Source organism: Dinoponera quadriceps, unplaced genomic scaffold (genome assembly GCF_001313825.1).
Source record: "Dinoponera quadriceps isolate SergipeBrazil2010 unplaced genomic scaffold, ASM131382v1 scaffold628, whole genome shotgun sequence".
NCBI lineage: Eukaryota > Metazoa > Arthropoda > Insecta > Hymenoptera > Formicidae > Dinoponera > Dinoponera quadriceps.
This window is the reverse complement of record NW_014554836.1, coordinates 932,922-956,560: the sequence shown is the minus strand read 5'-3', so window position 1 is coordinate 956,560 and position 23,639 is coordinate 932,922. Positions and strand designations below refer to the sequence as shown.

The window sequence follows — 23,639 nt, the reverse complement described above, 5'->3', positions numbered from 1 at the left end:
GGGGGGGGGGGGGGCGAGGATCTGCGGTGAAGCACTGTCCGGCTACCGCGCTGGCGTTGCCGCTCTGCAGCTTCCTCTCGGCTAAAACCGAGAACGCGTCGGAGTGTGGAGCGCGACCGGCTGGCCGATGCATTCTTAATTAACACCTCGGCAACGGGAGTTTTTAGCGCGACACACACACAGTCGACGCGAGATGACGATGAGTTTCCCCCGTTTCCACGGGGACCGTCATCGCGAGCGATATTTCTGCCGATCGAGCGCAGTGTGGGGGAAAGGAGGAGGCGGAGGGGGTGCGAGGGATGAGACTGGGATAATCGTCGGAGGAGAGCCTGTTCGTCGCCGGCTCGTCGCGCCGTGCAAAAGCATCTTCTCTCGCGGATAGTTTTCTATCCACTTGAATGCGCATCTCACACAGGCGGCAGCAGTTTTAAGTACGCCGACGCGCGTAAAAGCTCGAATGGAGAGCTTTAAATTGCGAATCTCACTCCCACGGCAGCCGACCGCGCGTATCGTATGAAATGAATTAGTGAAATTATATGCTCTACTATGTCACATACGCGCGTCCTTTATTATCTAACTTCCTCGCCCGCATTAAATATGCGCGAAGCGTTCAACACACTAAAGAGCACAGAAAGAGGGAGGGGTTGAGGGGGGGGGGGCGAGAGGGAGAGTCGACAAAATTCTCGTCCCGCGTCGCCTCCCGGTGCATTGCAGTTCTGAAGTTTTGCGTTTGTTCCGCTTTATTTTTTCATCGCCGAGCGCTACTCCCGGCAGCGGAGTAGCGAAAATATCAAGCGACATATGGCGCAGTCGTGCTCGTGCGAGTGTTCCTCGCGAAACGATTCTCGTTTATATACGGAAACGCATTTTCGCGGGAGCGCCCGCGCTTTCCACTCTCGCGACTTCGAGAATCCGATATTTCCTTAGCTTAGCACTCGATCGAACTCGTACAAATCTCCGCGCTTTTTTATCCTCCCGCGACGCGGGAGGAAGAATGTGCGTGAAAGATTTGTTACGCAATAAAAAAAAAAAGACATTTTGTATCTGTGTTGAAATCGGTCCTTGTTAAAATTTTTGTGTTACATCTTTAACACACCGGTGTGTGTTAATTTAATATATCGCGTTGGTTGTCTCAATGTTTTGTTCGAGTGAATATTCAAAGCATGTGTAAATGTTAAAATGAAATATGTTAAATTTAACACGAAACTTTTTACTGTGTAACTCGCGGTGCGATAACTCCGACGTCGAATGTGACGATTCCCAAGGAGACGAAAAGACGGGGGAATGCAAAAGTGTGAAAATTTTCGTTACAGTTACGACATGCGCGGCAAGCATTCGGAGAAGGCGTCGCACTGGAAGGACAAAGAGTACCTGAACGACCGGGCGTTCTTCCGCACGGCGACGGAGCCGGCAACTTTGAGCATTACCCACGTGCAGGAGAAGGACGAGGGCGAGTACAGGTGCCGAGTGGACTTCACCAAGAGCCCCACCAGAAACTCCAGGATCCACCTGACGGTGATAGGTTCGTGTCTCGTCCGATATAATTCACTGCTCGACTGCGAAACGAAGACCGTGAAGAAATTTGCCGTTCTCGCGCGAAGAAAATCATTTCTTCTTTTCTTTTTTTTTTTTCTTTTCGCACAAACGACTCGGTGGCGCGCGCTGAAAGTTGCAATTAAAGTCGGATTTTTCTCTCTCGCCGAACGATCTCGCCCGCGCGAAAGCGATCCAGCCGGATCGCGATTTTACGGAGCGATTACCGAAGAATGTCAGACGCATTGCGCTCGCCGGCGAGTTATAATTCATCGATCATCGCATTAGAATCTTGATAGGATTCTATTATGCACGGTCCGTGAAAATTCATGCTCAACGGGGGGAAACAATGTGCGAGAGCGAATTCCGCCAGTCAGTTTCACATAGTTAGGATAGTTAAATACGCAATCCTTGTTGTCGGTTGGCTGCCTCGCGTTTTTCCTATTATCCCGCCCGCCCGCGCGCCTCTTAATTGGCACGTTAAAATCGAATTAATCCCGGTTATTCCGGATTCGGTACAAGAGCCACCGCCGGCTTACTCGGCGCTCCTTCCGCGCATTTAACGCCAGGATCGCGCGACGCAACCGAGCGGTCGCGTCTTATACGAGAGAACGGAGGATTTTGCGAAGTATCAGGCGTTTGTAAAAATTCGTACGATATTAAAGACATTATTATTTATTAATAACAACGAGATAACATATTTTAAGCCACTTCGTACGGACAGTAGCAAACACAACATTCTCTCCATAGGTCTCACAAATCAGTCTTTTAATTGTTGCAGCAGTCTCACCACGATTGAAGTGGCAAAACATACAGTTTTGATACAGAGAGGACGAACTTTATCTGCTCCCATCTTCAGTTGCGTTAAATGTAACGTTTTGCTCGTAACTGTGAATTGTCAATCATCAATTCTGATCCCGTATGGGGAACGTTTAAAAACTGAAAAGCAACTTAAAGGAAAATAATTACTAAGTCGCTGCTACAGCTATCTATTTGCGATTTTACGAACTTTTGCAAACACTTTGTATATCGCGTCGTCGACTCGGAACAATGAGCGGAATCATTTCCACCTGAATTTTTTTTTTTACCGTATTCTCCCGGAGTTACTTTATCGCCTCTCGCTGTGTGAAAAGAGAAGCCGACTCGTCGTCGTCGTGACACTCGTCGTGGACAATGGCATAACGCTCGTCGAGCGAGATAATTATTATCGCGTCGGAGTATATTGAAGAAATATATTTCGCTGACGCTGAAAAAGAAAGGGGTGGAGGGGGGGGGGGAGNGGGGGGGGGGGGGGGGGGGGAGAAAGAGAGAAAGAATCGCGCCTCCTTTCCGCGAATTCGTATTTCCTTCGTCTCCCGCTTTTGTAGCAATCGTTGTCGCAACGCCATTTACACCCCCGTTACAAAGAACGTTTGATCCGCCGTTTAAAGTCGGCTGTACACACTTCAAGACGCTTAATGCGCCCTGAAAGAAAGGGCCACGGGGATTTTACAAGAGCGCGACTACGACGACGTCCACCTCGATATCGGGCGTTTCCTTCGGCCATCGTGCATTAAAGGGCGGTACTTGCCCGGGAAAATGGGGCCTCGCAACACGACTCCTCAATTTACCGGGCGCTCGCTTCGCCCGAAAGGTCGCGCGCTACCAGCGCGACGGTCACCCGGAGGATTCCCGCTCCGGCTGTCGTAAATCATCGCAATAAAGGCGATCACGGTCGCGGTGGTAATCATCGCGACGAAAGGTATCGGTGTTCGTTCTTTCGGTTATTAGGAGAAACTCGGAGCAGCCTTCTCTCGAGATATATCTCGCACACTTTCGGACGCAGATAGTACGTATTTCCGGTCGGCGGACGTGCCGAATCTCGACACACCGAGGAGATCTCGCGCGAAAAGAGCCGACTCTAGCTGCGGCACGGAGTAATCACGGTCGCTCGGCGTTTCCTCGGCGAAGAGGACGTATATACACACACACACACACGCACACACCTGGCGGTATATTCGAAGTGTGCGCGCGTATATTTTCGAGGACGATACGCTCCGATTATTCCTCTTCCGTATTTCGTAGCAGACATCATAATTTTCCGAGGGCGCGTCAAGCCCGCATCCCCGCCCGCGGCCGCCGATGCCAAACTTAGAGACGCTACAAATTAACCCGTTAAATTCCACGCTATCATTTGTCATAGGAAAATGTTCGTCGGAAATGTGCCGCTCTCTCCTGCGCTCGCTCGCTCGCATGCGTGAGCGCGCGCGCGCGCGCGCGCACAAACTTCGTCGACAATTGAAACAGTCACCGCGCGAAACACCGTGAACACCATTTCTCAAGCTTCGCGGCGAAATTACCAAAATACACGTCACGCGACGAAATATTCAATAAAACCGCCGCCGTCGTCGTCGCGACTCTTCGAGGGAAAATGTTGCAGCGTGAGTTGTCGCGATTCGGTCCCGACAGTTCGTCGCGTCACCGGGACGAAGTCTCTTCGGTTTGGTTTCAAATTTTCCCCAATTACACGGCGTTAAATTTAACTTCGAGCTACACCTCTCGACTTCCCAATGCTTCCTTCGCCGCAGACGGAGCTGTCATCCGAAGACACGATAAATTAAACGATAAATTCTATAGAAGGGACATCCTTGTCTTGAAAAAAATTCGTATTGTTAACATGTTGAATTGTTGAAGATTATATAGCATTGAAGAGATTAAACTTCCTTATTCCGAGGAAATTATATATAATTCCACAAAAAATATAATATTCTCATTATTCAGAAAGAATTTTCTTAAATTTGAGAGTAAAAGATATTGGATTGGATAATGGAAGGAAAGAACGAAATTGAACTATTCGAAGTTCTTGTAATAACAATTGAAGCAATAACGTCATATAAGATATCGGAGTAGGAACCTGAGTAACTCAGTGGTAAGAGTAGACGCAAGCAAAAGGCCCCGGGTTCGAGTTCCAGTCTAGCAACTCTGGCTCACGGATTTTCTTCCCGACTCTTGTAAATAGTCAGGTCTTATATTTAAGATCATCTTAAGTTTATCTTCAGATACTATGCAAGTTGTTCCATTAGCTACAAAGTGTCTGAGGATAAAACCAGAACGGTCTTGAGCATAAGACCTGACTTATATTATAAAGTGGAAAAAAAAAACATTCATATCCTTGAAAGAAGATTAACGTACATTCGATGCGAATATAAAATTACTCAAAATAACACATTCGTGTTATCTTTTTCATATAATGTAATAAAACGTCCCAGTAAAATATTATTTTCACGATAATCACAACATCGTGGTCTGTAGTGGACTATTGCAATATCGCAGTAACATTGTAATGTTGTTGAAATTCAAGAATATTAAACCTTCGTAAAAAGATAATATATTTTCGCTTATATATGAGACAATAATCGCATCCATTCGAAAATCTAAGTTTCGCATTGATACTTGATTTTTTTCATCTATCGCGATATTTTCCGGGCACACGGGGAAGAAGATTCCTTTGGATTTCATCGAATTCCTTTAATTGAAACAAGCTTGTCTTCTGGGATGGGCGCGCCGATTTTGCACGGGGAACGCGATGAACGCGGCCCGCTTTCGAGGACTCGGTTGCCCGATTAGCTTCTCCGGCGGCCGAGAGTGCGCGCCGGTAGCTCACCCGGAGAGCTTACCTTGGATTACGCGTGGAGATCGCTCGATATTATAATGCTCGTGCGCGCTCCAGTTAAAAGCGCCTCTCGGTAAACACACGGCCCCGCGGTTTATTATGCTTTCCGCGTAATCGATCATTGGCCCCGTTTATCCGCAACATAATCCGCGCGTCGCGAGAATTCGAGTACCTTGCCGGGGCGCTCTCGTTTGGCAATTCGGTTCGCGCAGCCGTTGTGTCGCGCGCGTCCGCCGTATGTAAAGCTGATATTTAATAGGTATTAAACGAGTGAGAGAGAGAGAGAGAACGGTCGCGGTTAATACCGAAGGATCCACTAATATATCGATTACGTTCGATACAAAACACACACACACACACGCGCGGCCGATACGGTAATCCCGTTTTCAGAGGTGCTTCACACTCCGCGTCGCTATTTCCAGATGGTATCGGGTAACGTTTTCACGTCGGGACTTTCTCACCTGGCCGGTACCGCGACCGGTGGCTTAACTTCGGCGCGTCCGCGTTAATCCAATTTATTTCCTATTCGGTTCACCGGCTCAATTTGTCCCGCTCCCGCGAGCGTTACCCCTCGCGCGCGCGTTTCACGGTGACGGGATCTGGAGGGAGGAGGATGAGAGGGGGAGCGACGGAGATAATTATAAAACGGAACAAATAAACTTTAGCAGCCGCGTTGCAACGCGATTCTTAATTACACGCGATAATTAGTGGCTGCGTGAACGCGCGCTCGCGTTAAGCCTCCGGCGGCCGCGAGAGAGACGCGTCTCTAAATTAGAAAATTTGATTAATTGCAAGTTCGCATTGTGCCGCGGCAGACGAGCCGAGGGATCGGCGGGGAAACGGGTCGTCGAGAGTTCGGATCTTGACGAGTCCGCCCGCCGTCGAGGAGGGGGAAGAATCCCCCTCGCCTCGGGGGGAGGATTTTCGTGGCGCCATGAACGCCCTTCGTTTCGAGCGCGTGTAACATCCGACACGTCCCGACCGCGAATCGCGCGCGGCCCATCCTCGAGGAGGCAACGCGCGCCCGCTCGAGCCGGCTCGCCTTCTGACGTCCCGACACGCCGCTATTTCCGATATTCAATTGCCGGCGTTTACACGCCACGCTTCCGCGAGCCCATCCCACCGCGCGTGTCGGAATGAACGCGAGTCGACGGCGCGCGATTTCAGTTTCCGCGCGACCCTCTCCCCTCCTTACGTGCCCTTTTGATACCCCGGGCGACGGGCGCGCGCGCATTGTTTCCCTGCACGCAAAATGCTTTATTGCGCGCTCGGCAGACGCGCGAATTACTGACATAATAGCAGGTTGCCGAGGTATCTCGAAAGGATCGCGCCCGATACGCGTATTCACTTACGAGAACTGACTCCTCGCCGCCGTCGCGGAATACGTCACGTCGGAAGCCGACTCGGGAGAGAGAACGACGTTGAAGGCGCACCGTTAATTAGTACGTATTATTAATTTCCCGATAAGGCGTGTTTATCTCGGCAAAGAGAGAGAGAGAGAGAGGTACATCGACCGCCGGCTATTTCGAGAGACGCCAGTCCGCTAATAACTCTTCGATCGATCGTGCGATTACATAATTATCGCGAATGTTTTCCCTGCATTTAAGCTCCTGATCCTTTCGCCTCGGTCGTCTTGCTTGACGGCGTCGGAAGCGAGAGAACGCGTGCCCAGAATTCTTGCCGTTCAAATAAAAAGACGACCCACAAGAAATGATACTTGCGATCGATACAGCGCACTTATAAGGTACTCCGAAAATTCCTCCGTTTGCTCCGATAATCGATCAATGACCGTAAAATTAACGCGACATCCAACCTTCCTTCTGAAGCTATCTCTTCTCACGATTTTGTCACTTTTGTTAATTGTACGACTAGTTATTAGTCGTTCGACTAAAACGAAACTGTTCGGAGTATCTTACGAGTGTGCTGAATCGATCGCAAATGTCCTTTCGTGGATCTTATACATTCTTATTAGAATCAAGTAAATAATTACTCCGATATTCCTTGGCAAATTCTTACTCGGCTCAAGTGAAATACTTTCCGAAATTATTCGCACGAAATATTTACTCGATCCAAGCGGAAACCCGCTGGGGAATATTGCAGTAATTATTTATTTGAATCTAGCACTTTGTTTTTCCGCGTGGATTCCCTCGGTTCCGACGTAATAAAACAAGATGGCCGCGGTGAGAACATAGGAGTCTTAAATATGTCACGTCGTGAAGGCCCCCCTGCCTTTCGACCTCTGACCCCGGCTTCTGGCCAAACTACCACCATCGTGCGCGACGTGCGAGCCGCGGATCGCGCGCGCCTTCGTGCCGACACTCGTCTACGGACGAGCCGTACGAGTTGCCGGCGGTTACCTGTAACACCTGTACACGCTTGTTCGACTGTTCGTGCGGTGCTCGTGGCACGAGGATCGTGAATTACTACTCCTCCCCGGACGGCGCGCCGACTTACATGGAAAGTTCGCTATCTGTGCTCGAATAGCGCGTAGCGGTGTCGGACGCGGTCAGGCTCGAAGCCACGCCGAAACGATCGGGTGCGTCTGTGTGTGTCTACCGGCGCTCAACGGAAGATGCAACAATCGTAAAGGCAAAGTATACGACGTGTGCTCGCGAACGCACGTTCAATTACGTTACATTGTGCCTGTGAAGATTCGCGTGTTAAATTATAAACTTGATTTTCACACGAATTTAAATGAAACGAATTTCATCGTGTTATAATAGAGGTAAATTAATCGAGTATTGGAAATGAAGAAAAATTTGAGGGTCAATAAACAAGCTATGAATTTTTCATTAATAATATAATTAGTTGTAACTTCGACCACTCGCGCACACATATAGCGCACTGAGGAAATACCGTTCATACACTCCGCGCCGCTATTTCCAGATGGCTTTCCAGATATCGGATAAAGTTTTCACGTCAAGTGGAAACTGACAAGAACAAGAGTCTTGCAAATACTTGATTGCTTATACACATGTATGCATACACATGTATGTATGTATATACATATGTACATATATAGGTAATTGCAATGTATAAAGAAAATTTATACACGGAGAAAATTTCTCTCATTCGCGACGATATTACGAAAGTTCGACGGACGCGGGCACGTCTCTTCGCGGTAATTACTTCGCTCTACTTAATGCTAAGCGCGTCCAGCGAGAAGCCTACCGGGCTTGTCGCAGCTCGACGTTTCATTTCCCTCTTTGCCTTGCTCTGTTACAGTGCCGCCGCATAAGCCGAACATTATCGACGAACACGGGAACCCCGTCCCGTCGGTGGCCGGCCCTTACGAAGAAGGCGGTGACATGAGACTGCAGTGCCTCGTCTCCGGGGGTGAGTCCTACTTTTCGTAATGAGAAGGAAAAAGAGCGAGATGGAATACGGCGGGGACAGGCAGGGAAAGAATGCAAGTACGTCGGAGTATTCTCTTTCAAGGGTGTCCTCGCGCGTAAATATACGCCGCGCGAAAGAGAGAACCGGAGAATAATTGCTACGGCCGGTGGGAACGGACTCCTTTGGATCCACCGTGAGACTTGCTCCGAAACGTCGCGCGTCAAACGGATCCGCAGGATCCGTTCCCATCGCGCCTTCATGTTACACAACCCTCGTTGATAGCGCTTAATTAAAATTGCATACGACCCCGAGTTTCGACGCTCCCTCCTTCGCTTCGGTCGACATTTCTTCTTCGCCACTCCCGAATTCAATGCGACTCGAAATTCTGGCCTGGCCCCGTGTTAAATCTTTAACCTTTAGAGGGCCGGGATTTGAGAGGGCATATCCGCCTTAGTAAAGTGGTAAAAAAGGTATCTTATATCATGGATTGACCATACACTAAGTATCGATCATGGGTAGCGCCAATATATTGGCTTTCCGGACCTCTAAACGTTAAGGATCATTAAAGATCAAATCTTTACGGATATTGCCTATTAATGCCGTATTTTCAGCGGCGCATAAAGGGGGCCATCGAGTTCCAAGTAACATTAAAATTAAATCTGTAAACTCAAAGAAAAAAAGTGCTGAACTCAAACAGATTCTCACCAAGGAGTATCGCAGTTGGATCAAGTAAATATTACTTGAATGTAGCACTTTTCCTTTTCAGTGTATTCAAAGAATATTTACTTAATCCATGTAAAATAATTATTATAATACTCCTTAACAAAAATATTTACTTGAACGTAGTACATCTTTCCTTCTATACGGAATTAAAGGTTCAAGAGATAAGTTACCAAGTGTCAGTGTCGTCAGAGTAAATTTGTACCAGTCTATAAGCCGACAAAGCAGACGCAAACTACCCTTGAGAGCATAGCTCTCAAAGTAGCGTCGAAATTCCGACATGGAGATCTCCCCCGCGTTGTGTAGTGACTTCACTCCNCCCCCCCCCCGGCCGATCAATCGACAGAGTCGTTAACGATCCGCTTGAAGAGAGGACACCACATCGTGCAGATACCAGCCGCGATACTCTTTATCTCCCGCGCGTATCTCATTCCCCCTGTCCTCTCTTCCCTCCCTCCTCCCGTGCGAAGGCAGAATTGAAGAAGTATCGTCACGACGATCGTTAAACGCTTCGGCGAAGCGCCGAGGCTGCTTCCCATCGAGGGTGTCGCGCGTGTGTACACCTATGTGTACGCGCGTTCGTTTAGCTCCCCTTTATTCTATTACATTTTAATATCCGTCCGCGCGCTCGCTCGCTCGCTCACTCCGTTCTCTCGCGTACACGCGCTGCTGTGTCGGCACAAGGCGAAGGCAATAACGATAATAAATTTATTTTTATTACCTCGCACGCCGCCACCCGAGGGACCGCGACAGTGTACGCGAGCGACTATACGCCCTCGGCGCGTTATACACTCTTCACCACCACCACCGCCTACAACCTACCTTCCCGCTCTCCTTCTCCTCCGACAACCCTCGGCATCCACCACCTATTCGCGCTCTCCCCGGCCCTCCCCCATCCCCCTTGCGGACCGCTACCTTCGCGCTTTTCCGCTTGTCCCTCTTGGACGAAAATAGGTCCGGTAAAAAATAATGAGGTCGTCCCAGCCTGCTAGACCGCCCCCTTCGACTCTCGCCGCGCAGTCGTTCCTCCCCCCCCCCTCTCCCATTTCCTCTTCTCCCAGCTTTAACGGGATATTCACCCTCGGGGGATTATCCGCACGCAACGACCATTATGAATTATGAATTAACGCGTACCGCGTAGCCAATATACCGACGCGGAGGGGAGGTTGCGAGGTGTGTGTGTGTGTGTGTGTGTATGTGTGTGGAACCCCCGACGAACGCTTGTGGAGAGCTGTAAGATAGCAGAACGCGCGATACGCCGCGCATGGATAGTGTTACCGATTACTACACGGTAGCATTTTCCGCGGCGGAAACGTCGCGGTGCATAATTAATTGGAGTGAAATTTTCCGGTACGTCGCGACAGGATGACCGCGTTCGATCAGGCGCGTTTGTCGTGAATATTATTGTTACCATTTCTCATCGCACCTGGTCGCGGACAGAGCGCGAAAAATAAAGGTACTATATACAGTGGTTGCGACTTAACGTCGTGAAATTTCCACGCGATCGTATACTTCTATCGGGGCCAGTCCGAATAATGCCGTTGCCGATTTGTTTAGACTCGGCCGAGTTGAAACCTTAGCTCTACGTTAAACATTTTATTAAAACAGGCGCAGCTAAGATAACTAAACGGGTTCACCTTGAATTATTTATCCTTATCCCTTGATTCTGATGATAGTCTCAATTGTCATTTTACACTGTTTTTAGTAATCAAACTGGATTATTCAAGATAGCATTGAACTTAGATCCGCAGAATTAGAAGTTCAAGAGACAACTTCAAGCTTCAACATCGTCAACCTTAAGTTTTTATTCCGCATAGTAACGAAATTTACGTCAAAAGTTCAATTCGTCAAACGTCGAAATTAATAATTAATTATATTAAATTAACATATTCATCTTCTTAACACATTATTTTTTTAACATACATTCACCTTGTTAAAGTAACACAAAAATCTCAGAGGACCTTTTTCAACACAAAATTGCTACGCATAGGTCGTCTAGGTAGATCGCAAGCTGTCCTCGAGAGCGTGAAAGTTGCCTCAAAATTTCGACTCGGATCGGCCGAGTCCGATCAACGAACGCTCACGCATTGGACTTTTCCAGGTCGACCCGAGCCGAAGGTGAGATGGTGGCGTGGCGAAACGCTCCTGGACTCCAAGGACGAGCCGGGCGAGTTCCCGTCGCTGCGCAGGAACACCCTCGTCGTCCACGAGCTGTCGAGAGCGGATCTGCACGCGGTATTCGACTGTCAGGCGTCCAACAACAATATCAGTCAACCCGTTTCCACGTCGGTGGCGATTGAAATGCACCGTGAGTACACCATTAATTACACGGTGAGCCCCGTGAGCGAGCGAGCCGAAGTCACGCACTTCGCAGCCCGCTCTCTGTCTCCCTCGGTCGGCGATTATTTCGCAGATCGAGAGCGGACATTTCTCTCGTCGCGATTCGCTCCACGCGATCCCCCACGCGCCCAACCTTTTTGCGGTGATTCGCGTGGGCGATAACGCGCGCGTAGGAAGAGATCAAAGTGCGCCCGCTCGTTCGTTCGCTCGCACGGCCGATTGATCGATCCGCGAAATATCAAGAGTAGACCCTTCCCGCGCGGAGCTTAAGAGCCGGCGGATAGCCGAAACTCGCCAAGCTCCGCAGTTCCACCCCCGTTCTGTTGCGCCGTAGTTACAAAGTATAACACCGCCTGCGGTCTCTCAGGAGGATAAATCCAAAGGGTACGATCGATCCGTCCGTCGGTCCGCCGGCGCTTTATCCACGGCGAATCGGCGCAAAAGGAATGCATTCGCGAACCGGACCAAAGGGAAAATCCACGTTGTCGGGTAAACGAAGCTGAATACCGAAACCGGCAAAGTATTTAACCCACCGACCAGCCAGCCAACCAGCCGGCCTCGAATACGTTTATCCCGCAGCCATGCGCACCCCCCCCCTCCCCGCGCGATTTCTTCCTCCTCCCGCCGCGTGTTCCCTTTACTTCCGCGCAGTTTCAGCTATTAAAGTCGAAGCGGCGCGTATCGGGGATTTTCGTCCGTCGACTCTCGCTACCTCCTCGGTGAGACAGAGGAAACCACTGACAATTCGCGCGATGATTCGAGCGATTCTCGGGCGAGCGCGGCTTTTTCCAGGCCCCGCGTCGCGTCACGCGCGATTGACCCGCGGAGCGGAGTAACAAACCGCGCGCGCCGGTATCGACGCCGATATTTATAAGAAATACCTCCATTCCCGCGGAATGGTCTACCGAAGCGCCGTTCGCCGACGCAATTTGTCCGGGAGTTATTCGGCCCGGCTGGAAACGTCTCCGCGAAATATCGCGGGGCGAACTGAGAGAAATGCGCCGGCCGAAGAGAGAGAGAGAGAGAGAGCGCACGGAAAGCGAAGCGAGACGAAATCGAAGAACGACGTAGAGCGCGGCAACGGAGCCGAAACGCATAATGTTCTCCGGCTGGAAAACAGCGAGCGACGCTCCGCGCGAGCTCTCGGTTCCACGGAGAAGCTCTCGGATTTTTATTAAATTCCCCGAGAAGGAGATTTCGGCCTGTCTCTCTCTTTCTGAGGTCTCGGCGGCGACGGCGGAAAGTCATCGCGGTTTCTTTCGCCTTTGCCGGGCGCGAGTCTGCGGTGGCGGCGGAGTGCACCTAAAATTGGCTCACTCTGTCCCATTCCTGCGCGAGCGCCGATGCTCATCGGGAGTGTCGCGAGCTTATTATCTCCCCCGTTGAATCGGGTATTTCTCTCGCCTTTTGCGCTCTCCCGGGCGGAGGGCTGCTAACGCGCGCGTCGCACGAAATGCGCCGTCATAAAGGGAATTAATACTCTTAGCGTGAACACTCTCGCCGTGTGATGCGCGCGCGAGGAAGGATCTCTTTGTGTCGCATTATGAGCGCGTTCATCTTGTTGTGAGAGAATGTACAAATTTTCCAACAGCGCCTCGGAAACGCGCGGGCACGCACTCTCGTCGAGGCTGGAAAAAATAGCGGCGAGTCGACCGACCGCCGAGGCGAAAAACCGTCGATACCACGCGCGGTGGAATATAAAATACATACATAAAAAAAAGCGGGAGAGAGAGGGGGAGGGAAGAAATCAAAATCGACGACGTGTACGCGCGCACGAGTGGAATATTAGCGGCGACACGCGTGAACGCGTGCATGCCATGCACGATGACGACGGTAATAAAAACGTCGATAGGCGAGCTCTTCGGCCCGGCGAAGTGATAACGCGTGTGCCCTCGCGCGTGAAACAAACAGGAAAAAAAGAGAGAGAGAGAGAGAGCTGGAGAGCGAGCGAGAGAAGGAAGATTCGTGTCGAAAACTGGAATTTACGAGAGGGGAGGGCGAAGTCGAATGTCGACTGCGGGACGTCTATTTCGTCGGCGCCGAGGCGAAATTATCGAAAATCCATCCTTCTTTTTGCCCGCGCCGAGGCCTTTTTTATTGGGCGTGTGCACTTAACGGCGTCGTACGCGCGACAACTGCGACGAACGATGAATGAGGCCGAAGAGCGGTGTGTTTTTATGCGCGCCCCCCGAGTCGAAATCTCGGCTCTTTGTTAATCCTTTAATTCTACAATATATAGTAGAAGTTAACCTGAATCGAGATTTTAGTCGTAGACAGAAAATCTAATTTAGTGTTCTACATTAAGTGTTCAAAAGTTTTCTATTGTTCTCCTTTGGTGCTAAAAATGGGCATAGTTATTGCATAGTTATTGCATAGTTATAAGTGTGAATAAGATGAATGCGCGCTACTCTGTTTTACCATACCTACCGGAGAATCCAACTAAGGTATATAAAATTATCTCTGCAAACTCTTCGTATCACTTTAGGCTTTTATGTGCAAATATAAATGTACAGAAATGATCATCGAAATTTCCCTTATAGCAGCAAATATACACTCGACATGCGCAGGTTGCAACATTTTTCTCTCAGGTAAATATCTTTACTTCACTTAGTAGGTCGAGATTTCAGTTTTTGAAACATCGAATAACGCTCCAGTTGATTTTCGCACGTGCCTTCGCTACCTAGAAGCATTCGTAATTCCGTGCAACCAATAAGACGTAAACTTTGCGGAAAAACTCAGTATTCCGTCGGTAAAGTTTCCAAGTATGACATCCCCGTAAAAGCGTCAGAGTGGCATCAGAATTTCGACTCAGGATGCGACGGTCGTAAGCGGACGCGCGCCAGAGTGCGAGGAGTGCGCGCGCGCGCGTCGCTTATAATTTCACCGTCTCGCAAACACGCGAAAATCGCGTCTCGCGCCGGCGTTCAATTAAATTCACGGAGACCCAATTTTCGTAAAGCGCGAGCTGCGTGCACCCGTCGCAACTCAACGTCGTTGCGGAATGCCCCCGGTAATGGCGCGTAAGTGACGCACCCCATTTACGGGCATGCGTCTTCCACGAAGCGGTATTCCGTGCGGGATTTTTATCGCCCGCGTTCTCTGCGTTACGTGCCGGGGCTGACGCGTACCGGGCACGCGTTCTCGCGGCAAATGAGCGACGGACAACGACGAGCCGTGACGCGCCGGTGTGATCGATAAGGTGTCGAGGTGGTGTCTCTCTCTCTCTCTCTCGCTATCTCTATCTCTCTTTTTTTCTCCGGTTCGTCACAAAAGGCGTAAAGCATTAACGACGAGGACTCGAGGCGCGTACGAGCGCACGTAACCGTAACGTTTATACACTCGCTTCTCTCTCGTCTCGCGCCCCCTCCCTCGTATCGCGAACGACGACAGCAACGACGACGACGATCGACGAGCACTGAATCCGCATCGCTAAACGTCACTGCAAATTGTTGCGCATACCGTGTTTTAGTGGTGATTACAATAAATCGCGATACGAGCGCTTTTTCCCGGAGAGTCGCTTTTATCGTCCGCCGTCCTCTTCCCGACCGCGGCTGCCGTCCCCACCGTCGCGGCGTAAAAGCTCGACACGTAGCACGACACACCCGTATCTTTCGCCGTATCTCCGTCATGGCCGAGTGATGCATACTTGTCGTAAAAATATAAAGGCACGGTGCTAAAACCGCGAGAGAAAGAGCGCGCTTTTAGACGCGGAGTGCGCGTGGACGCGCGCGCGCGAGCGAGCCTCTCGCGCGTGTAGTAGCTCGCGAGGAATATAATTACAAGCTGCTATCATAAGCCGTCTGAAAGTTGGCGAATTAAAGCGGATTTTGCATTCAATTATTTTTAATTGGCCCCGCGGAGAAGTTTCAACGCTTCTGTGCGATGCCCTCGAAGCGAAAAACCGCGATGCACACGCTGCCGTGAGAGAAAAGAAAGAACCGGCGACAAAGAGCGGGAGAAGAAGCAGCGGTCTCGATCTCGGGCGAATCGCGAGAAGCGATAACAAATTCACCCCATAGTCCAGCTCGGGTTGACTTTAATTAGTTGTCGGGTCTATCTAAGGTTATATTGTCGAGTCTTAGGGAATCATGTAACGCTATATGGTGATCAGGATCGGAATTATTTCTAATGTCCTCCTCAGGTTATATTATTGAATACCTGTCGCGTCTTCGGATAACGGAGAGAATTATGATTAGCTTATGATTAGATTTAAAAGGAGCAGAGAGTGCGAAACTAGTGGAAGATATCCACAAAGTATAAATCAAAGGACAAATATTGCTAGAATTGAATGATCTTCAATTTTAATAACGTAAATAATATATATAGGAGCAAACAAGCTACTTGTAATAAAGGTGAATACCTATAAAAATGAATTTTATTTTAATCGAACCTACTACACAGTGAGTTTGTTACAAAAGATCCGTGTTAGAAACTGATAACGCAAATCATGATAGATAGAGCGAATAAGATCCCGAAAAAGACCCGATCAATAAAACCTCATCAAATAATATACGAATATGACACACTAAGGTCCTTAATATGAATCTAATCATTGTAACCTTCGGAGGTCTCCCTTACTCAACTTTGATCAGTACATGATTAGGATTACCTTGCACTCACCCAGTTAGAACCTCGTGCAATATCAGGCACACCCGATGACAATTTCTATATTCGGGCTCCTCTCGCGAAACGACTTTCGCGCGCGCGTCGTCTCGCGCTCCGCCGGTTAATTCGCGATACGTCGGCGATGCGTGACGCGCGCGGCGCAATGTCGCAACTTAAATATTTGCACGATCAACACGATTACCTAGTAACAACAGTTTTGACCTCGCGAATAATTTTCCGCGTAAATTATCGCGTATCACCGCGAAATGAACCGCGCCGCCCCCCGATATAACACTGCCAACCTATCGTCCGTCCGTCCACCTCGACCGCGTTCTCTCCCTCGCCCCACCTGCGCGTCGTTCGCGGTGCCGCCGACCAAAAATACACGCTGGATACATAATTCGCGTTGCAACGATTTAACTCGGCCGATATGCAAATAAGTTCTCGCGCGGACTCGCGAAAGGGAGAGACGCGAACCTAATTATCCGGCCGCGCCATTACCCGGTCTATCGGCTTTAATTTCCGCTTTACGTTTCGCCGAATAACGCAGGAAATAAGCGCACCGTCGCCCCCCCCGCCGCGCGTAACTCGCGGTGTGAATCCTTCTCCCTCTCTCATTTTCTATCTGCTCCCTCCCCCTTCCCCTCTTACTCAGGTATTATACTCGCATCGCTACTGGTATAGGCATTACGCCACTCCACGGTTTTATTGCCCGGCGTTAAAGCTCGCTCTTTCGTGAGGCGGCGAGGCTTTCTTCCCCGTGCACTTTGAACCCGCCGTCTCCGGAGGACGGCACCCAGAGCGCGGGTTGCTCGGCTTGGGCCTTGAACCACCGCCGGAGCCGTACACGGCGAGAGAGGGTCGAGAGCCGCCGCCTCTCTTGGATTCCGCAAAGGATTAAACCTCATAAATTCCACGGAGCACTCCGTGGAATTATCGGTATGCGGCCTTACGTCCGCCTCTCCGCCGCCTTTTACGGACGACTCGACAAACGAGAGCGATTTCCGCGCGACTTTATGCTTCCAGCAGGCGCCCTCGCAGCGCAGCTTCTCCCCCACGGCGGATCGCGCGCGATTCCTATGGACATACGTTCAGCATTACTTGCGTGACTGCGCGCGACGCAACGGACGGCAGTCTCGCGGAACGGCTGGAACGGGGAGAAAGAGTATTCGCCGAGATAGAGAGAGAGAGCTTAGAACGCATCGTCAGGCTTGACTCTATCTCTTTCTCTCTCGCTGTCTCTCTATCTCTCGCATTCGCACCGAGAGAATGCAATTTGTTGCTGGGCGCGAAAACTCGTTTGGAGCCCGCGTCGCGATGAGGCGCACCCGCCGACATTCTGTAACAAATTGAGTTATGCGCGCTAAGCTGACGATAGATTGGGTTTTCTTTGCCCGGCGGAAACAGTCCGAGGGACGGCCGGGCGGATCGGACTGTCGTCGATAGCGGGAAAGAGGAGTAAAAGAAACATTTTCCTTTCGAGTCTTTGGAATATTTATCTTCCGATGGAAGATTTTTCAACGAAGGGAATATTGAAATGGCCTGTAAGAGCCGAAGCACGGTTGGATTTTGTGGTACTGTTAAATGTTAATGTCATTCATATTTATATATCAACAGGGGGGGGGGGCGATGATGAAGCTTATATTAATGCGCGCGCTGGGTAAGTTTCGTGCTCGCGTGTACGGAGAGTAAATCTTATCTGAGCGAAATCTTAAACTCCGATTAATAGTTCTCTGTTAGATGACATTTTGGAATCTTTTCATTCCCATCAAGAGTTGCGAATAATTAAATTTATAAACATTAAATGTTGCGATGGATACGGTAGAAGCTTCGAAATGGTAAAACGTTCCGCTCAGCAAGTGAGGAGGTTCAAATTCGATCCATGGCTGAGAGAACATTTTCCGCGATATTTCATAGGATTTCAAACATTCCAAAATAATATATTATATTTATAAGCTTCACAATCATCTCTTCCCGCTCTGACATATTAATATGAATAACATTAATATTTGATAACGTTACAAAACAGCCGTGCTCCGATTCTTATAGGTCACTTCAATATTCTTTCGTCGTTAGATTAATATACAGGGTCGTTTTCATATATTATAATATTTTTTCTCCGATCTCTCGTTACACCGTGGGTGATTTCGGATTTTTAACAACGTGGCGCCGTGAATGTGTGACGTTGATTTTTGCCAACGCGACGGGACATGACGGCGAGGGGAAATCAAAGCAAGAGTGAAAGAGAGAGAGACAAAGAGAGGCAATTGGCTATGCGATTTATGAAATGCGCCGGCCTATCGAAGAATAAACCGAAACGCGGCCCCCTTCGGTCAGCTAACAAACGTTTCATAATAAATAAACCGCAGCCGTTAATACGAGCCGTGACAGGAGGGTTGCGCGCACCAACGTTACGAAATAAATTATCAAAATGTACGGCGTTGAACGATGGCGCGTATAACGCAGTTTAATCGCGGATCATTATTATTTCACGGTTCATCGAGTCTTTCTGCGCAAATTCCAAAGTACTGCCAGTCCCGCCGCTGCACATCGCGTGTCACATTCAGATGTGTGTACGCCGGTGGTTTTGAAATCCCATTATTCCGAGAAAATTAATATTTAACGCTTGCGCGCTCGAAAATCGTCGCATTTACAAATGGCGCCCGGCCCGGTAATGGCATATTTTTCCCCGTGCCACCGGAGGTTTATCGCCCGAATTATTTTCACGGGGGACCGCGCGCGCTCGTTCACGAGCAGCCGCGAGAAATGGAAATAAAGTGCGCGGAACGCGCCAATAGGGAGGAACGACGCGCCTCACGACACGCGCTCGCCGAATTCAAATCATCGCTGAGACGATACTCCCACCCTCTCTTCCTCGCAAAAAGTCGCCTCCGCACGCCGCTGAACTCCTCTCGCGCGACGACGATCTCGTTAGAAACTTCGCCGGCGCGAGATTCAAGAATGGCCGCCGCATTCGTTACTCCCCCGCGCCGAGGGTGGTCGAGAAGTTTGGAGCTAATCAGCCGAGCCGTATCTTTTTTCTGCCGGGCAATCGTAAAGCGCGCGCGACGGCCGAAACTTATCTCCTCTCACCTGACGGAAGTAATGGCTCGCGTTTCCTTTGCCGCGTTACGAGCGCGCGCTCACCGTATACGTGCACTTTTACGTGCCCCTTCCCGAGGACCCTTTAAACCCACTACAATGCTCCCGTCACGTGACGCACGCGACTTTCTAGAAAATTAATAGAGCGAATGCGCGCATATACGCGCGTGTACGGGTGTTCGATAACTCGGAATCGGATACGAGACGAAAGGTCTTCGATCTTCCACTCGTGAACGTGGAAAAAAGAGGCGGACACCGAGAACGGCAGAAAGAGAGGAAAGCCGGCCAAGATTAATGCGACGAATCAGTCTGGCTAACCTTTGATCAAATCTATCGTATTGCACGCGACATTCCGGATTTATAGGGCTTATTCGATACCCTTGTTAGAGAGCGAGTCTTAACAGGGGGGTTGATCCTTTTCTCATTTCTCATGTCTCCTTTTTTTCGCTTGACCCGATGTAGACGGGTGTACTCCCGACGAATATTTTAAGCGCGACAAATTGTTAATATCCATTTCATCGTACAGCGAGAGAAAGATATATATATATATATACATACACACACAATGAATTCCCTCTCGGTATTATTATCAGTATTTAATACGAGGGAGTTTTAGTATTATCTGCTTATAAATTGAACAATTCCGAACATGTAGATGAGCAATATTAACCGTCTGCGTAACCAGCGACTTGTCGATGCGTTCGGGCAAATTTAATTAGCCGGTGTGCTATGAGCGGCCCCGCCGCGCCAAAAAGCCGGGCGCTATCTCGAGATGCAAGCGTAATACAAATGAGGGATTATCAAAAGCGAGGGAACACCGCGGCCGCAGCGGTGGACGGAACGAAATCACGTATGCGCTATCGCTTCATTAAAACGCGAAAGAGAGAATGAGAGAGAGAGAGAGAGAGGGAGGGGAGGGGAAAGACGGGGAATAGAATTATACGGCCGGCAGCTCGATGGCATCGTCATCGCCGCAAGCGGGGGGTGGAATCGGAAGAGGTCGAGAAGGTATAATATGGCGAGCGGAAGATCCGAAGTGGCAAAGCGGGGATGAAAGAGCGACCTTGGGATTGAATCGACGCTCTCGAGGGGAACGGAGAACAAACCCTGGCAGCACTAACCTACGGCTCGTGCCCGGCCCAGCCCGACCTAATCGAGCCTGACTAATTAGAGGGCAGTTGGCTGGTAATGGAGTCAGCCGACGAAATTGGGTAACGGTGGGCCTGATTTACAGAGCGAGAGACTTGGAGATTGGTCGCCGGGCCGGGGTGAGAGCGAGGGGGATAAGATAGGTACGCGACGAGAAAAATGGAGGAGTCTGGCCACGGGGAACAGAGGGGTGAATAGGAAAGGAGGAAGGGGTGGAAGAGCGGGGAGAAGAGAAGCTCGTAATGGCGAGAGAGTTAGCTTTTGGATTGGCTGTTGGTGATCAGCCCGCTCTCTCCGCGACACGGCCGGAACATTCAGCCGCGGACTTGATCTTTCGGGAGCGACGTGAGGCGGATGAAAATCGCGCCGGGGATTCAGCTTCAACTTTTAATGGAATCGGCGATTTTTCAATGCGACTCCCCCGCGGCTGATAAGTCTCGCGCGAGACAAAGAGACCCGTATCGATGGAGATCCACGGTGGGTCATCCACCAGCGGGGACGTCGCGTCGTTCGCTCGCTCGTTCGCCGGCGCGGCGAGTATTCATGGAATTGAAAATTGAGAAACTCTTCGGGGAAGACTTCGCCGGCTCCCGCGAGACCCGTTTTACGCCCCGTCCCCGATCGGTGCCGACTGTTCCGTCGTTTTTGCGGCTCTCCCGGGCGTGCTACGTCGACGGGAATCCGCGATATCATTTCTCGAGATTACGCGCGATTTCTTCATTCGAGCCACTTCGGCGCCGACGTCTCCTTCTTGAGGAGACGACACTCGCATTTGCGCCGAATATACGGCGAAAATACGGGGATACAAGCTTAGTCTCGTTAGCTCGTTATAACTCCACATCAATGTCCAATGAGGCGGTGGCTGTTGCTCGAGTTGAGAAAGAAGCGAAAGCGGAGTTCTATTTTGGGCTTTCGGCACGTTGAGCGACTCGGAAGCTGAGCCCGTTCCCTATAATCGCGGCGTTTTAATCGACTTAAAAGCCACTTCGCCCTTAATCGCTCGCTTCTCCGAGTCCGATATAGTTTTCCCGATCATCTCAATCGGATTGCCGCGCGGCGTCAGCGCCGAGCCGAGCCAACCGGCGCGAACTTCTCGTCGCCGACGACAAACGACGTTACGACGCTGTTCTCGCGGCCGCGCGGAGGAATTCACGAGAGCGGGCGGTGGCGCGGAGGAGGGAACGAGGAATAAAAGAGAGAGAGAGAGAGAGAGAGAGAAAAGTGCGCGATAGTGGATAAAAAGGGGGATGAAGAAGAAAAATACGAGTCGAGGGCGGATGGTTAAAGGCGCCCAACGAGATGGCCTCCGTTTTACCTCCGCGGTAGATCCTCCGCGCCGGCGTGTACGGCCACGACAACGGCACCAGCTACGACCTACGGCGACGACACGACGCTGACAACGAGGTAAGCCACCGATGGGCACGAAGGGTGGAAGAGACGAACAGAGAGAGAGAGAGGGAGAGAAAGAGAGGGACGAGAGAACGAGGAAGGTGGCGCGAATACTCGAACTGCGCGCCAGGGGCTTGATTGTATACCGGAGACGGTGCTTTTGAAGGAGACAGGAGAGCCCTCTCAGACTACGGTTGAAGTCGAGTGAGTCTCGTGTGACCCACCTCGGACGAGGCCGCGCCGTTTCCCGTGAACAATCCGCAGCCGTGGAAACGCGGCCGTGTGCAGGCGTGTGTACACGCGGCGCGCACACGCGGCCATGCATTTACAAATGTTCCCTCGACGCGACCCTTGCTTCCTCCCTCGCGCCGCCCCGCCCGGGGACGATGTAACGAGAGAGCTGTAAATGTTCCAAGAAGCTCTGCCGGAGACGGCGGTGAAGCAGACGCGGAAGCAAGAGCGAAAGAGAGAGAGAGAGAGAGAGAAGAAGAAGCCTGGCGGTTGCTCTCTCCTCGGACCGCCGGGCGACATGCGGGCGTGGCGAGGAACCTTCTTGATTAATGTTATTGGTGATCATTGTTGAGCAGGATGGATGCTTTCCCGGCGGAAAAGAAGAGCCGGGGAGAGCTAAGGGAAACGGCACGACACTCGAACGTTCCCCGCGCAGAGGTTTGTCACTGTCGTCGGATCGACCAGCGCGTGTCTTGGCCACCGCATTCGCGTAATTATTTTCGATCCGCGGAGAGACCCGCGGTCGGGAAAGTCGACTCTCGTCCGGTCGAGTAACAACCGCACGAGAACGCTAACGCTCCTCGAAAATCGCCGCCGACGTTTCCTCCTCGATAAATCCAAGTTCTCTTTCTTTTTATAGTTTAGATTCATTTTTTATGTAGTTTATTCCTTTTGCGGCTGTTTTTTCCTTCCTTCTTTCTGCTCTCGAATTATCATTTTGTTCATGTAATTCTTAACTTTCTAACCACAAGATGAACTTTCAACGTACCCAGGAAGTTGAGGTTGGACCCGACCCCGTACTCTGCTTTATTTTTCATGTAATCCATATATAAAATATGGTAAAAGAAGTAAACAACATGAAACATTCCTTAAGAAGAGAGAAACAGCGCATACACGCTGTAAAATAAATGAGCCGTGGGGTCGCATCCGACCCCAACTTTATGGTTAGAGGGTTCGTTCAATTGAATGTAATTTCATTTCAACTCTATTATGTATCTTACTTCTTCCTAGAAGACTTGCCTCAGGATGAAATAAACGTTGTTCCCTCTCTTTCTCTCTCTTACGCACATACGCGCGTACACCGTTTACCGAGTGCGCAGCTTCTACACGTAACGTTGGATTCTCGAATTACTCGAATGTGCAGAACGCAGGTGGAAAAGAGGACGGGAGGAGGGAAGGAGGAACTGGAACGCGGCGCGCGCGCGATAAATAAATTACGCGATACAACATCGATACGTCCGCGAGGGAGCAGAGTGGAGGGGGTGGAGGGGACGCGGAGGGAAGTGGAAACTTACACGAGCGCGCGGCCGCAATCATTTTCACGGATGAAATAACGAGTAATTGGTTTACGAACTCGGCCATTGAACAAAGTTCCCGGAAACTCGGACGCGAGGGGTGAGGGGCATGAGGGCGTTATATAGAGTTTCATAACACGCACAATTACTAATGAACGCAAATAAAAGCGCGGAGAAGGTTTTGTGCGAGCCGACGTGACGCGGCCGCCCCCCGGTCGTCGAAAAGCAAGCGTCCGTTGTTCGTGGAACTTGTCGTCGCCGGGAGAGCCCGGTTCACTCCGGATGGG

General features: G+C 50.3%; 1 protein-coding gene and 1 long non-coding RNA gene across 8 annotated transcripts in view; one reads left to right on the top strand and one right to left on the bottom strand.

Moving 5' to 3' along the window:
• The window catches only part of LOC106742294, a 119,741-nt gene that overhangs the window by 32,101 nt on the left and 64,001 nt on the right, over positions 1–23,639 (bottom strand). The window lies entirely within an intron of this gene.
• The window catches only part of LOC106742292 (hemicentin-1-like), a 357,051-nt gene that overhangs the window by 299,627 nt on the left and 33,785 nt on the right, over positions 1–23,639 (top strand). For all 7 annotated transcript variants that reach the window (XM_014615102.1, XM_014615106.1, XM_014615105.1 and 4 more), the window contains 3 exons: positions 1,314–1,522; positions 8,411–8,521; positions 11,343–11,549. In XM_014615102.1, coding sequence (XP_014470588.1) covers positions 1,314–1,522; positions 8,411–8,521; positions 11,343–11,549 — 527 coding nt within the window. The remainder of the gene's footprint in view (positions 1–1,313; positions 1,523–8,410; positions 8,522–11,342; positions 11,550–23,639) is intronic.